Source organism: Accipiter gentilis, chromosome 10 (assembly GCF_929443795.1).
Source record: "Accipiter gentilis chromosome 10, bAccGen1.1, whole genome shotgun sequence".
In the NCBI taxonomy this organism is placed as follows: Eukaryota; Metazoa; Chordata; class Aves; order Accipitriformes; family Accipitridae; genus Astur; species Astur gentilis.
Genome location: NC_064889.1, coordinates 40,131,017 through 40,146,104, shown reverse-complemented (window position 1 = coordinate 40,146,104; position 15,088 = coordinate 40,131,017). Strand labels below are relative to the sequence as shown.

Genomic DNA, 15,088 nt, shown 5'->3' with positions numbered 1-15,088 from the left:
GCTTGGCTGGCTTGCATGTAGCTTGTGTTGAAGTATCTGACCAGTCTGTGCCAAGGTTTACCTAGCTATTCTTAACCTAAACCTGTGCTGAATGTGGATGGCTTGGGTAACAATGATAGCTGATTAATTGGTATGCTGTAGATCGGCAAAGCAATACTCCTTATCCACAGACATTTAATCAAGAATGATCTTTTGTATGTTTACACAGACCTCTCAGTTCACACTAGCTCTTCCAGCCTCTGTTTGCAGTCAGTGCACAGAAAGCCATTTCTCAAGTGTGATCATCCCCTAAGTCAGATGCTTAAAATAGATCAGATGACTTATGTCCTAGAAATGCTAATTTAGCATTGTTGATGATAAAAGCCTAGATCAGGCTGTGAAGCTAGATGATATCTGGCAAAACATGGCACAACTGCTTTTCCATCTTCCAGATGGATCCAGAGTGACACTCCTGTCACATGGACATAACTAGCAGTTTGGTCATGATTTAAAACATAAATAGTAGCCGTCAGTATTGCAGTTTTGGTAAGAGGGTGTTTCTCTCTCCTGTAGCTTCAATGAAGTGAAAAATGATGTGCAACGCTACCTGTCCCAGGTAGAGCACAACCAGATCCTAGAGAAAAATGATAAAAAAGAACTCTACTTGCTTTTTGTCAACTGCTTAGAGGTAAGAGTGCTGGGTAGGTAAGAGCTGGGCAATAAAACTGTTGCAAGACTTAAAGTCAAGAATAGAAATTCTTCTGCAATTTTAGGCAAGTTTCTTGTGCATGTAACTAGCTGCCCTAGTTACAAACTAGAAAGACCGAAAGGAAGTTTATATCAAATCACCTGGTCAGAACCTGCTTTCCAGTAACTAGCCTTGCTTTTTGAGGTAAGGTTTGTGTCTGTTTGCAGCATTACATTAAATTATTCTTTCTCTTGGACACCTTGGGTAGGTGTGAGGCCCAATAAGACTCAAACTCCAACACAGGAGTGCAGCAAGCAGGGGGATTTCTAGTTGTGGTAGTCCACTACTAGACTACTTTCTTGTTTTTGCAGACACTTTTTTGTTTGCAGAGCTTTAGATTATTATACTGTTTGGATTGCTCCCTTCCCTTGCATAACTTTTAGTGCTTTGGACAACTTTAAACAAACCTGACAGCAGGGTAGAGGTTTAATTTCTTATAGTTTTCATTGAAATGGTGACTTTGTAGGTAAGATAAAAATTTGTGTTCTTGCTAAGGGAAAGACAGAGCTTGGCATCTTGGACATGTGTGTTTCAGCATGTGTGGCCAGTCAGCATGCTCGTAACTCTCTTGCTTGGCTACATGCTTAGGAAATATGGGAGAAAGCTTGGGTGCATTGCTGAAAATGGTGTTTGGTGATGTGGCAGAGCTTTAGGATAAGCACTGGAGAGATCGCAGGGAGGAGCTAATGGCATTGGGGTGGAGGGTGCTGTGAGAGACATGAAAGTTTAATGTGCTTACTGCAGTGTGGATGCATTGGAGATACAAAGCACCAATGCAGGGGACATCCGATTCAACTGGTTCTGCCACTCATGCAATATTCTGGCCCATTTTTAGGATTCCATGTGTGAAAAGTCTGAGGGCAGCATAGGATATGAGCATATTAACTATCTGCCTGGAGACAGAAGCTTTCCAGAGAACTATCTCCCAAAGAACAATCAAGAAACTCCTCAGGAATCATCTGTTGAATATCTGCAGGCAGTAGCCAAGGTTCGCTTGTACCTGAGTAAAGCTGCAGAGCTCGTCTTTGACTTGCATGAGCCCACAGGTAAGTCTAATTATTCTGCTATCAAGTGGAAATGCTGTATACAGAGCAAAGTTACCATGGGAGATGGGCTTGACACAGTCAATGCACCTGTGCTATGCTAGAATTTGTTTTGATGCATGGCCAAGAACAAGTGCATCAGCTTTCTTATTTTCCCTTTCATTAGGAGTGTCAGTCATTATTTGTCCTCTCAACTGTGTATTAGAAGTGCTCTATAACTAGTAGCAAGGCTGTGCCAGTGACCCCTAGGGTGTAGTTACATAGCAGTTGTGTCTTTGGAAGGAGATTTATTTTATCCTCCAGATGCTAACAATGAAATTTTATTTAGAGCCAACTAAATTGAACTTTAATGAATAAACGAATACAGCATAAATGATGCCTCAGATACATGACTGCTGTAAGGCTTTCTGTTTTATATGAGTGAGAGCTCTGCGCAGCTAAAAAGGATGAAGAGATACTTTAAAAAAAAAAGTAAAATAAGTTTTGAGCTGATTTCCTGACCCAATAAAGAAGAACAGTGTGTGGAGAGTCTCAGATACTTACACAGTTTGTGAAGCATCAAAGTGTAGTAATGTAGCTAATTCCAAGGGACTTGACTGTCCAGCCCTTTCTTTGAGGATGTCAGGCTAGCAAAATGCATCCCAGGAGGTTGTTCTTAGGGAACACCATCACCTTGGCAGTTGAGGCAATGGAAAGCCATTATTGAGCAAGATGAAAGAGCTCTGAGAATGAACTACCAATAAATGGGAAAACTTGTCCTTGAGAGGAGGAAATGGAAGTAGAGTATGTCATCCTTTGTTGAAGAAATGAATCAATGTCTAAAATCCTGCTGAGGAAACACTCTAGATAAGCATCTGAGGAAGAGAGGGCTCTGAAGGTCTCCTATGTAATTAGTCAGTACTAGTAAAAGGCACTTGGTGCTACACCCATTGCCAACAGAAAAGTTTTACAAGGTAGAATGTGGGTTGTTGGTTTTTGTTTTTTTTATTCTCCCCAGAGCAAGACCAGGTAGAGGAGAAGCAGCGTTACCTGGCAAATGTGAGGGTGTTCTGTAGCCTCGCCAAGAACAACTGGCATTATGTTTACCTAGTCCGGAAAATTGCTAGTCAGTATGGGATGGAATTTGCTCAGAAGCTTGTCACAGAGGCACAGTTTAACTGGGTGTTCCCGGTGGAAATTCTGCAACAGGTAAAGAGGAGGTATATCCTTGGAGATGGCTCTGGTCTCTTAGTCTTCAGTTTGTGCTGCTTTGGGGTGTTTCTGCTGTTGTGTGGCTCTTGGGGGACTCACCACATTGAGAGTGGTTGTGAAGATGACTTATCCTTGCGCTCTATTGAATGGAATCTCTTATGGCAGTGGTTTGCCATGCCTGCCTGCTGTCTCTTTGTGAAGGCTGAAATGCCACAGTTCATGGGAGGAAGAGGAGATTCTGCCTTATCCAATAGCTGTTTAATGTCCACAGTGCTCACCATGGGCTTTTCCCTTTGTAGATACAGAACAGCCGGTCTAATCATATCGATCGTTACCTGGCATGTGGCAAGAATTACAGAGTCCTGCGTGATGCTGTGGGGAAAGCCATGATTGAGTGTAAGACTGAGGGTCTTCTAGAGGCAGAGAAGGTAGGGTGCTTTCTCTTCGCCATAATTCTATTGTGGGTTCTGGATGGCCAGCGTTTAAGCTTTATGTGTTCCTGTTGGCAGTGTCTCTTCCAGTGGAGATGCCTGGGTTCCTTTGCTTGAAAGTTACTGTGGCTTACACTGGCAGACACATGTATGTTTGCTTTACTCTCTCACCTGTGTTCTAGCATATGTAACTGAGGTTCTGTTGGTTGCCTCATCTCGCTTTTCTCCCCTTGTAATCTATTGCAGCAGTTTATTTTAACAATAAGCAATACGGGCACCTTGTAGCCAACTGATGGGAGAGCAGACAGATAATCAAAGAAGATTTATGCCCCCTGCCTGCCCATATCTGCCTAGCGTTGTGTCTTGCCATGCAAAAATCAAATGGGTGATCTCTGTAATTGTAACCTTTTTCCAATATGTATTTTGTGTATGAAAATCTTCAAGAAGTTTGCAAACAATGCGCCTTTGAATGTCTCTGTACCATCTATTATACACTGGTTGTGATTTATTTTTTTCATTTGCGTGTTGATTTGATTTGAATGAAGGCATGTACAGGTTGCTGCCTAGTGAGATTGCAATTCCATCTGGATGTTAGAAGAATAAAATACTTGACAAGTTTCTGCTGTAAAACTCTCAATCAGCTTGAGTGCTGTCAGATCACTCATTTATGGCTTGAGCAGCCATTTCTGCACTATCTCCCTTCATTTGTGGGGAGAGCTTTACCACAGACCTGAACCTTACGTATCCAGTAACTTTAGCTGTGACAGCTGTAGCCTGCTCTCTGCCATATAATCAGTTCTTCTTTTCTAGGCATCTAGCAGTTCCCCAGTTGTACCATCTGTCCATCTGCTCCTGGCTATTTTCAGAGAGGTCACTGCCCTGTATGGATTTAGTGACTCAAGTCTTCATCCCAAACAGCAGGTAAGATACTTCACTTTGGAAGTGAAGTGACAAACACATTTCGTTGATAAGGATGAATGAGATTCGAGTCATTGGTGGAAGAGCCCTTTGTTCTTCTACCCCAAATACAGTTATGTCCTGATAGTCCTCTTCAGTTTGGTGGGCAGTATCATGCTGGTTTTATTTCTTTTTAATATGTGCTTTCAGCAAACAGATGTTATGACTAAGTTCATCCAGAATTCTGAAGTCCTGAATTCTCCAGACCTGCAGCATTTTGCAGCTTCTCTTGTGATGAATGCACTCCCATCTCTGACAGTGGATCCTCAAAGCTTCAGCCACAGTGGAGCACTAGTTGAAATGGCTGTTCATACCGCAGCTGTCTTGCTGTGTGGGCAGAACCCTGTCCTGCAGCCCCTGAGGAATCTGGCATTCCATCCGCACACCATGGAGGTAAAGAGATTTAACTCAGATGGCAATTCACCATATTGCTAGTTCTTTCATGTATCTGCTGGATCCTCTATAACCTAACCTTTCTTAACATCAAAAGCACCAACTTAATGTTTTAGCTGTGAATTACTGATGTAGGATTATTTCAGTGTTGTTGGGATTAATTAGCACAACAAGCAGCTCTGGACTGATACCTTTTCAAGGTACCTCTGCATCCTGAGCAGTATCGGGCTAATACTTCTGCTGATATTTGAGTGAGCAAGTCTGAAAGCAGTTGGCAGGTCATACTGTGGAGACCTGCATGGATAATGGCTTGTGGGGCCCTAGGCTGAGTCAGGGTGGGAGGGATCTGCTGCTCTACATCTTCTGGCTTTCCAAGGTGTAAGGAAATGTTCTGGTACATGCCAGGGCACATCAGGCCACACCAAGAGGAGTCTAGTTCAGGGTGTCTAGAGAGTGCATGTGTGAGTCTTAACAATATTGATAGTTCTCGTTCTTCATCACGAATAAAGAACCAGTGAGCAACTGCTTCAGGAAAATAACTGATTTATATTTTCGTCACCTTTTTTCCTTTTTCCTCCTTAGCACTCTTTTCTGCCTACAATGCCAGAAGATATAATGGCTCAGGCGAGGGCCTGGGAAGGAGTGGCCACTCTGCGCTGGTACAGTAAGTGCTCCTGACTGGCTGTGAAAGAAATTGAAGAGTAATCCTTGGTTTTTGAATGAAACTGTTCCAAATCTGAGGACAGACACACTCCTCTTCTCAGCATGAGTTATCCTTTGTAAATTAAGACTTGTAGCTATGGTTTATGTGGGTAATGCACTAAAATGCATTGAGCTTCTGTTTAGTCTCAAGCTTATAGCTGTTTACAAAGTTTGAGCGTGCAGAAGACCTGACCTGTTACTTCTGGCGATGTTGAAGTGGTGTGAACAGAAGAGGAGCACTTTGCCACCTTTCTAGCCAGCTTTCAGTCCTCTGTTTTCTGCAGTAGGATCTTAGTGCAGGCTAGTAATCCAGGGGTGGGAGCATTCATGCTTACTGGCCCATTTGTTACTCAGTAGCAGAATCTTTCAGGCTTCTGTTCCTTGTTTCTCAAGGAGAGAAGCACTGAAAAATTCCTTGGGTTCCTATATGGGCCTATCATTCCTTTGAGCTTTGGGACAGTCAGTGCTTTTGATTAGATCTTGAAGCATATTTCTTGCTCCAATATGATGGTCCCTAAGAAAGGAAATAACAGAGGCTTTATAAATTCTGTCTTATAATACTGTCCTGTTTGTTTCTCTTGATAGCATGTCCAAATGGCCACCCCTGCACTGTAGGAGAGGTAAGAATTTGAGACTGGTGGGTTTTTAAGCAGGCGGTGTTTTCAACAATACACTTCTATTTTGTTTACTAGTTTTAATGTTCTGTTGCACAGTGGTTCATTTTCTAAACTCTATATTAGTAATAATTTTGCCATTGTAATATAAAATTTAGAATAGATCTAACAGCTTATACCATAAATCAATGAAACAAGACAGGCAGAGGTCTTTTGCCCAGTATATAGCAGTTTTTGAATTAACCAGTTACAGCCTGGATTTTTGTTTCATTCTTTCTCTGCTGGAGAGGCTCTTGGGAATTCAGTGTTCTCCTTTTGCTTTTTGCTAGTGTGGCCTCCCCATGGAAACTAGTCACTGTCCTGACTGTGGTGCCCAAGTTGGAGGGCAACTGCATAAACCACTGCGTGGCTTTCAAGAATTCCGGTATGCTTTGATTAACCTTTTCAGTGCTAACTGATGCAGTACTTGCCTGTCACGCTTTCAAGACAGAAGGTACCAACCACTTCACGCTGCTACCTGAAAAGTGGCACTTAGGATTCCCCATTAGCTCAGACATTGGCCTCTGAGGGGGAAGAGGCTCAGCTGTTAGGTGTGTTGGTATAACTCTGACTTTGCAGAAACTGTCTTAACATAATATCTTGTCAAGCTGCTGGTTTAGGGTTTTTCATCTCCCTGCTCATCCAGGCTGATATAGGTTATGTGGTTCTATACCAACATATATAATAGGCAACATTTTCTTAAATGGATCAGTGTGACTGAAGAACTTCTACTAGAGCTCCGCTATGACTTGTGCTCCCCCCTCCTCGATTCTCTGGATTAGCACTTACAGCCCTTGTGTAAGAATGTTAAAGTCACTAGTTCTAATAGTGGCTTCTTGTCTATCCAGCATGGAGCTAGCTAATCTTGCTCTACAGGGCTGGACATTGCCTCTTTTGGAGAAAACGTATTAGGAAGAGATGTCCAAGGAAGAGTAATCAGCCAGCAAAACCGAACTGGCTTATTTGTGTACAAAACTTACTGGAAGTCCTCATTCCCCTGTAGCACTTCTAATTGGCAGCTTTTATAGCATTCAAAGAACTTATGGGTCAAAAAGACATTACTGGGTATCGAAGACATCTCTTGTGTGTTTTTTGTCAAAGAAAAAAAATACTATATATACTTTCCAACAGGAGTAATGAAGACAGAACTCAAACTGGCCACATACTTGGAGATGTACAACACAGAAAAACAATGGGAGTGTCTGATCGGGCCATGTCCCCAGTTGTCTTTGTTCTGATACGCCTGCTCACACATTTGACAATGTTGCTGGGAGCCACAAAAGATCCTCAGGTATCTTCCAATAATAGTTCCAAGCGGCCGCATGAAACGTAGTGAAACCTTTGTATGATGCTGGTCCTTTTCATTATATTGCCAGGCAACTAGGGTAGTCTTTCAAGATGCAAGACCCAGATTCACTTTCTTCCTTGCCCAGAAGTGATTTTGGTTCCTTCATGCACTTGCATGCATACATATACACATATACCTGCCTTTATTTGTTCAAGTGGTAGGAATCCTATAGGATGGAGTTGACTTTCTGTTAAGACTGTAGTTCTGCATGCCTTCTGCTTCAACTGGACGTTATTGGCTATGCTCATTCTTGCCTGTTGTTCCTCTTCAGTCATTGCAAAGGATTATCAAGCCACTGGTGCACAACTCTGTGAGTTTCCTGCAGCAGCATATTCGGGAGGACTTGGCGCAGCTGACAAAAATTTTGGGGAAGAGTGTGGATGAGACTATCACCATCTTTCATCTTGTCCTCAGCAGCCTCCTCAAGAACACCCATCAGTACCCAGGCCAGTGTAAGGACAACTACCTGCTATATCACATCTGCAAGCTATATCAATATTTTAAGGGCAGCAGTTATTTAGCTTCTTTGCTAATAGACCATTTCCAACTGGCAGTAGCTGAGCTGATAAGGAAGATCCAGAAACTTGAGGCTTGTTTCTGACTGTAGGAAGTGAAGAAATTTTGGCTGTTTACTTCTCTTTTGTTTGAGTGTATGCGGGGTTTGCAAGGTTTGGTGCATAATTCTGAAAAGGAATTACTGAATAAATAACCTCATGATATGTTTACAGAGCTTTCAGCTCACAAGCAGAGGTGCTACTCAAAGCACAGTAGCTCATGCTGTGTATAATCTATACACCATACTGCCCTCTAAATGACTACCAAGAAGCTATTTGGTAGAAGAGGGATGGCAGAGTATGGTTCATGGTAGAATCTGGAGTTCAAGTTGACATGAGTCATTGTGTCATAGGGGGATTTATATTTATATTTTTAGTGTGTGACAGCACAAATCAGTATTCCAAGCTCTGTTCTTTGGTCTGTCATTGATCATGGTCTGACCCTGAACAACTTGTTTAACCTTTCTGGGACTTGTATAAATGTCCCCATCATTCAAATGAATGACTGGACAGAAGCTTCTGATAATCTGTGATCATTGTGTGCTGTTTTGGATGACACTCTCCAGCTAGACCAAGATACTTGGTTAGCTTCTAGGACCTCTGTAATTGTTCTTGGCTCAGTGTGCTAATTTGTAAGGGTGTCACATCTGGAAGCTTAGAAAATCTGTGGTTTCATTTAACTGGAATAGTGCAGACATAAGAGATAAATATTCCTGTTGCAGGGCCAGTTCGGTTTGATAATGTGCTCTCCACCAAGGAGAAGAGAAACAAATGGGAAGAAATTGTTGCAAACACAATTATTGTTCCTGAATTGGAGGTAAGAAAATTGCTGTATAAAATTTCAGTAGCTGAGCAGTTAAAAATCTACTTATTTGGAAATCTGACCTGCTATAATGTGCTATGCATTTCACCTAGCTATTCCCAAAGCCAAGCCATCTACGACACAACTCAGGTTAGCTTTAATTTGTAAGGATCAGCCAACTTTATTCTACCTGTGGAAATGAGTATCTGAGACTAGAGTTGTGCTATGAAGTTTTTACATAGCTGGAAAAGCAGAAATGTCTTAGCTCAGCTGAAAGCATTTGTCCGAGTGAGCATATGGTTGCCCCAAATGAATCCTGTCTGCCTTTTTTTTTCCCCCCGTATACATCATCTCAAGAATGGAAGACCTGCAAGTTGGATGAGCTGGAGAACAAAGAATAACTTTATGGTATAAACAGCTGTCTTACAGTATGTGTTTTACATGCCTTCCCTAAGAGTTCATCTTCTGCTTTGACATATTTCTGCGTCAATTGGTCATCAAGCTACTAGGAAAATATACTCTAGTGGAGGTTCAAGATGGCAGGACACTAACAATTCTGATATAATTTGGTTTTGTTGTTGTTTTTTTTAATGCAGGATTTGGATAAAAAAATTCTGAAGTTAAATAGACAAATACAAGAGGATGAGAGAATTTCTTCCAATCCAATAGTGAAAATAGTGTATGGTGACCCAGTCACTTTCCTGTCCCAGCTGCCAAAGAACAGTCACATACATCATTCCAAGATGTGGAGCTGCCGAAAGAGGATTTCAGTGGAGAACTTGGGCCATGTAGTTCAGCAAAAGAATGCTAAGGACACTGTCCCTCTCCTCTGGAAGTTTTTGCAGAAGGTGGGTGTGACACATGGATGAGACCCCACAATGTTCAGAGATCAGTTCATAGAATCATAGACTGGTTGAGGTTGGAAGGGACCTCTGGAGGTCACCTTGTCCAACCCCCTGCTTGGGCAGGGTCACCTAGAGCCAGTTGCCCAGGACTAAACCACTGTTGGATTATACAGCGTCTTCATTCTGATAACTTCCTATAATCTTGAGAACTGCACGTGTAAAGTATTTTCTTCTTTTAAACATTTAAAAAGTAATTCCATAAAACTATTTGGAACTGGTTTGTCCAAGGACAACCTTACTCATAGGCCCCCTTTCCTCTTCCAGGAAACAGAACTGAGGCTGGTTAAATTCTTACCAGAGATTCTGGCTCTGCAGAGAGACTTGGTGAGGCGATTTCAGAACACTGCTGCTGTCAAACACGGTTCGATCAGAGACTTCTTTAAGGAATCCCTATCAGGTGAGAAGATTCTGCCAAAACTGTAATTAGTGAAACAAAAAGCACTGGGTAGTCCAGTTGAAAATGAAGATGAAAACTTCTCTTGAGCTTGCAGTCTTAAGCCCCGATATTTTCCTTTTAATTCCCATCCAAATGAACTGGAGACCTTAACCCTGGAGTTATGCTTGCAATAGTCATCAGGTGACTTTGAAAAGAATTAAGCACAGGAAGATTGTTCACAAGGGGTGGGGACTCTGCTCAGAGATAGGCAAGATAAATCCCTGAATGCAGCAGTGGGTATGTTGAATTTTTAAGCACTGCCCTAGAGTAGGGCCTGCCTAAAAGTTGGAATAGATGTCCTTCCCTTCCATTCATGAGCAGCATACAGACATTTTGTGGCAACTCCTTCAATTGTACTTAAGTACAATTACTTAATGTTTTTAAGCACTTGTGGAAAAGTAGTTAAAGGTCATGCAGAATCAGACCAAGGATCCATCCAGCCTTGTAGCCTAGGCCAATAGCAGACCATAATGGAAGAATATAAACAGAGAAAATTACTCAATTTGATACCATTGGAAAACTGTTTAATGTCTGTTTAGTCTCTCTCAATCTGTTTGAGCAGTTGCCTAGAGCTCAGTGGTGTACTCTGAAAATTCTTGCATTGTGGAGTTTCACGGTGTTGCCAGTAAAAGGTGTTTCAAGAATTCGTCTTTCTGTTATTCCTCAGATGTGATGAGGGACCTGTTACAGAGCAGAGTGAATGTGTTTCTGTCTGTCTGGAACAAGCTGAGAAGCTCGCTGGACACCAATGGTGAGTACCCTTCTTCCTCATCATTGTTTTGAGAGTGATGGAAACAAGGTCTTGCCAGCTGTCAATGCTCATCTACTACTCTTTGACAGTTCAAGTTCCTCCCATCAGCGATGCTGAGACATTTCTTCAGAACTGACCTTGGCCATTAAAGGTTTAAGAAGATCTAGGTGCAAATGGAAGAATTTATTTCCCTCTTGTAGTCTTCTCACCTGAACTTGCTGCCTTTAGTGCTTACACGTAGTGGAAAGAGTGCAGCTTTTTTCAGGTTCTATACTTTCTCTTGACCTGGGTCAGCTCAGGATAGGCTTGCTCATTGTGAGCTGGCTCTGGGCCACCTCAAGTAGTCTTCTCTGCCTTTTATTTCAGGGGAAATTAAGCTTCCTAAAGGCTACTGTGATGCTGACCTGACCCTGGACAGCAAGCTTGAGGTCCTTCTGCCACGTCGACAGGGGCTGGGCCTCTGCTCCACAGCCTTAGCCAGTTATCTCATTACTCTGCACAATGACTTTATCCACTCAGTGAACAAACACATCAAGGAAGATGACAGGTATGTTGCTATTCCAGCTAGGCATGGTTTTTGGCTCTGTTGTGTTACCAGCTACCACATGATCACACCAATTTTTCCCTGCTTCATAAAGGCTTCTCTAAATGGAGACTGTTTTCTCTTCTGCAGGTACTTCATCAGTCCGTCAGAAGTGGCTGACCTGCACTTGATCAGTTATGAGCTTGAGAGAGACCTGATTCCTCTGATCTTGTCCAACTGCCAGTACAGCATGGAGAAGGGAGGGGAGACATTGCAGGACTTTGATCTGGAGAGGATCCAGCAGCAAGTCATCAGCAAGTTCCTGCAGGGGAAACCACTCATCACCCTAAAGGTAGGACAAGACAGCTAGCTATGTTTTGTGCAGACAACTTCTTGGCTGATTTTGGAGCCCTGCAGTGTTTGCTGCAGCCAGGCATGCACTGCAGCAGGGTAAGCAATGTTACCAAAGCTTTACAACCATGGGTTTCTCTCCTGACAGGGAATACCTACCCTTGTGTACAGACATGATCGGAATTATGAGCAGATGTTCAATGATGTCAGGAATAAGCTGGATCAGGTGGGTTTCTGCACTGGAGGAAACAGGGCAAGCATGTGACCCCTGACATCCCAAGAAATATTAGGTTTGTCTTCTGTCACTTGCCTTGTTCATCTGAAGGCTTCTCTGCTAGTCTCTCGGCATGCCTTGAGTACATACAAACTGGCCTTCTTTTGTCAGCCAGGATTTACAAAGGAAAGAGATATAGTTAAGCATTTTCAGTTTCCTAAATCTGGGGCTCTGCCATCTTCTGTGACTTTAGCAACTTAAGCATCAATAAGGAGTGGCTCTAAACTAATATTAGCAACTGCTTTGACTTCATGGTTTTCAGAGTCCTCTCCCCAGTTCTGTGATGAACATGATCAGTGGGGAACTACAGTCTTACAGTGATGTCTGTGATGCTCTGTCCATCACTGAAATTACCTTGGGATTCCTGGCCATGGCTGGAGAGAATGCTGAAATGCTTCTGACTGACTACATTGAAAATGTTCTGCAGATGGGTGATCAGACAAACCCTCACGTACTGCAGGTGAGTCCTGAGAGCAAAGCTCTTATTCTTACAAGATAAAATCTGCACTGGTTTATACTAAATCCAGCCAGTCAGATCTCCAAGCCCAGCAAAAGTTCAGCTTGAAAAGGTATGTGATAGAATTCCCTCCCCACCAGATTCAATAGTGGGGGGGGGACGGACGGGACGGGACGACACACAATTTTCACTTCCCCTGCGACCAGTGTTTGTAAGGTGGGAGCATCTTAACAGCTTGCAATGCTCAGCACATTCCTGCAAAACCCTACAGAAGGGTCAGGTGCAGGATATGCAGAAGGTCAAACTCTTCTCTGCAGATGCAAGTTCTTCTGTCAGCACCAGGAAGGAGAATTCTCAGTTTCATATCAGCATAATTAGTTGCAATGCTAAAACTGAGAAAAGGGAGAACTTTCAATTATGAGTCAGCTTTCAGTGACACTGGCTCACCTGGTGCTGAGCAGGATTGAAAATATCCCTTTACCTCTCAAAAGTGGTGACAGGGGAAGGTTTTATCTCCTAATGATGTGTGAAAAGAGGGCCTTTACTGATAGGGGGCAAAAGCACTATGTTATGACAAGTATATGTGGCATAGCCCTATTGCTTTCCCACTCCCTTTCATGATACCAAAAAGATGGATTCTTGAAGGCAAAATGGGGAAGGCTGAGAGAGAAGCCTACTGCAGATGGGCTTCTACACCAAGGTTAAAAGGGCTCAGTGAACTCCCTGCTGAACTCTCTGTGCTTGTGTTCCTCTGCAGTTTTGACCTGCATGGGCATGGCAGGGTGTGGACAAGTTCCTAAACACATCCCTTACATCCAGGTTCACTCCATATATGTGTGTTTTTCTTTCAGGCCCTTAGACGATGCCACTTAAAGCACAACATAGCCCTGTGGCAATTTCTTTCCACCCGCAAATCCGAGCAGCTTCTGCGCCTCAAAAGGGTAAGGTACACCAACTTCAGTGTCTTATCAGCTGTTACCTCTTCTCAAATGAAGTTGCTCAAATGTGTATGGTTGGTTGTTTTTTCTTCCTCCCTCACTGCTTTTTTTAGGATCCTTTTGTAGACATCAATACAGCCTACAAAGCTGAGCTCAGTCCAGAGATTGCCAAGCTCCTCAACACCTTCCTTGTCCACTCAAGGCTGGAAACCTTCCTGCAGGAGCTCCATGAAATGATTGTCTTGAAGCTGAGACGTGTCCAAGCTGTTGATGAATTCAGACCCATATGGAGGTAACAGAGTTAAGCAGCCCAAACCAGCCCACAGTTGTTATGAACTTAAGCTTCTCTTCTCTGTCTCTGAAAATGCATGTGATGGAAATGGTTCCGTTGGCACATGACTGCCCTGCTGGGCACAAAGCATGACCATCAACATTAAGAATATGTAGCTAGTTCTAAGACACACTGCCTGTTTCTGGCATGTATGACTCTTCTTCATCTTACGCAAGCTATTTTGGGAACACTACTGGAATATGCCAGGAGCTGCTGTTCATGAGCTCTAAAGATAAACACAAGCACTTCTGCAGTCACTCACTCAGCTGTCCACACGTACAGCTTGGCCCTAGCAGCTTGGTTCTGATCTGCAGCCTCCCATTTCTGGGTTCTCTAGCCTCTCTATAAATCTGACTGGCTATTTTAATCCTTCTCATTACAAAATACATGCATTAAAACTCAGTATACTTAATATCGGTGCATTCCTACCATACAAAATACTACCTGTAGTTTGCTGTACACCATCTATTAATACTACTTTTGCTCTTTGTTTTCCAGCCTGAAGGAATCACTCATTCCTTACCTTGATGCAAAAGACTCTGAGTTAGCTACAGAGCTGCAAGAGCTGTTTCCAGATAAGATTCTTCTCTGTCATGCTATTGCTACATGGAAAGCAGCTGTTCTCTTCAAAAGAGAGCATAAGGAAGGCTAGGCCCACTTACAACGCTAGGTCTGTCTGACCTTCCTCTTACACTGGCAATTTTAGTGCCATAAACACGTGGTGTTGTAAGATTCTAGAACCTGGGGGGAGTTGGTCGTTTGGGTTTGTGTGTTTTTATTAACTTCAGTACCCAAACTATGCTGCAAAGATTAGATGCCTTCATATAGCAGAAGGACGGTGGAGAAGAAGAGACTTGTGAAGGCACCATAAAGAACCAAAGCTGTCTGCTGAAGATGAAGGATTTTTTTTAAAAAAAGCTTGGGGTGTTGGTTGTGGGTTTTTTTTGGTTTTTTTTTTTGTAATTTGCCTTTCTCTGGACACTGAACTGTCACCAAGCTGCACACCACGCTCCTGCTCCCCCCTTCCCCCTTCCTTGCTGCTCTGGTACCAAACCTCCCCTACCTGCCCTTTCTCCGTTCCACCGGCAGAGCCTCTTCAGCCCCACCGCCGAATTGGGACCAACTTTGGAAAAAAAACCCAAACAAACCAAAACCCCAAAACCACCGGAGGGAGCCTCTCCTTTGCCGCCTTAACCTCTCCCCGCAGCCCCTCGCCGGTACTCTCCCCCGGGGGGCAGGACCCCTCTCCACCCGCCGCCCTGTCGTTGTTTCTCTCAATAAAGCTCCTTCTCGCTCCCGCGGCTCCTCCCGTTTTCTTCTC

The 15,088-nt window shown here is 43.2% G+C and overlaps 1 protein-coding gene across 7 annotated transcripts in view; it reads left to right on the top strand.

Moving 5' to 3' along the window:
* The window catches only part of RNF213 (ring finger protein 213), a 55,150-nt gene extending 40,166 nt beyond the window's left edge, over positions 1–14,984 (top strand). For 4 of the 7 annotated variants that reach the window (XM_049813110.1, XM_049813108.1, XM_049813109.1 and 1 more), the window contains 22 exons: positions 553–667; positions 1,563–1,773; positions 2,768–2,958; positions 3,261–3,389; positions 4,203–4,313; positions 4,500–4,742; positions 5,325–5,406; positions 6,030–6,064; positions 6,388–6,482; positions 7,229–7,388; positions 7,717–7,897; positions 8,722–8,816; positions 9,398–9,649; positions 9,971–10,103; positions 10,810–10,893; positions 11,260–11,440; positions 11,567–11,768; positions 11,916–11,993; positions 12,304–12,501; positions 13,350–13,439; positions 13,550–13,728; positions 14,266–14,984. In XM_049813110.1, the coding sequence (XP_049669067.1) occupies positions 553–667; positions 1,563–1,773; positions 2,768–2,958; positions 3,261–3,389; positions 4,203–4,313; positions 4,500–4,742; positions 5,325–5,406; positions 6,030–6,064; positions 6,388–6,482; positions 7,229–7,388; positions 7,717–7,897; positions 8,722–8,816; positions 9,398–9,649; positions 9,971–10,103; positions 10,810–10,893; positions 11,260–11,440; positions 11,567–11,768; positions 11,916–11,993; positions 12,304–12,501; positions 13,350–13,439; positions 13,550–13,728; positions 14,266–14,419 (3,199 nt within the window). In that variant the 3' untranslated portion in view covers positions 14,420–14,984. Of the gene's footprint in view, positions 1–552; positions 668–1,562; positions 1,774–2,767; positions 2,959–3,260; positions 3,390–4,202; positions 4,314–4,499; positions 4,743–5,324; positions 5,407–6,029; positions 6,065–6,387; positions 6,483–7,228; positions 7,389–7,716; positions 7,898–8,721; positions 8,817–9,397; positions 9,650–9,970; positions 10,104–10,809; positions 10,894–11,259; positions 11,441–11,566; positions 11,769–11,915; positions 11,994–12,303; positions 12,502–13,349; positions 13,440–13,549; positions 13,729–14,265 lie in introns of those variants that run through there. The other 3 variants (XM_049813111.1, XM_049813112.1, XM_049813113.1) reach the window with 3 other exon arrangements.
* Positions 14,985–15,088: the final 104 nt, after the last annotated feature.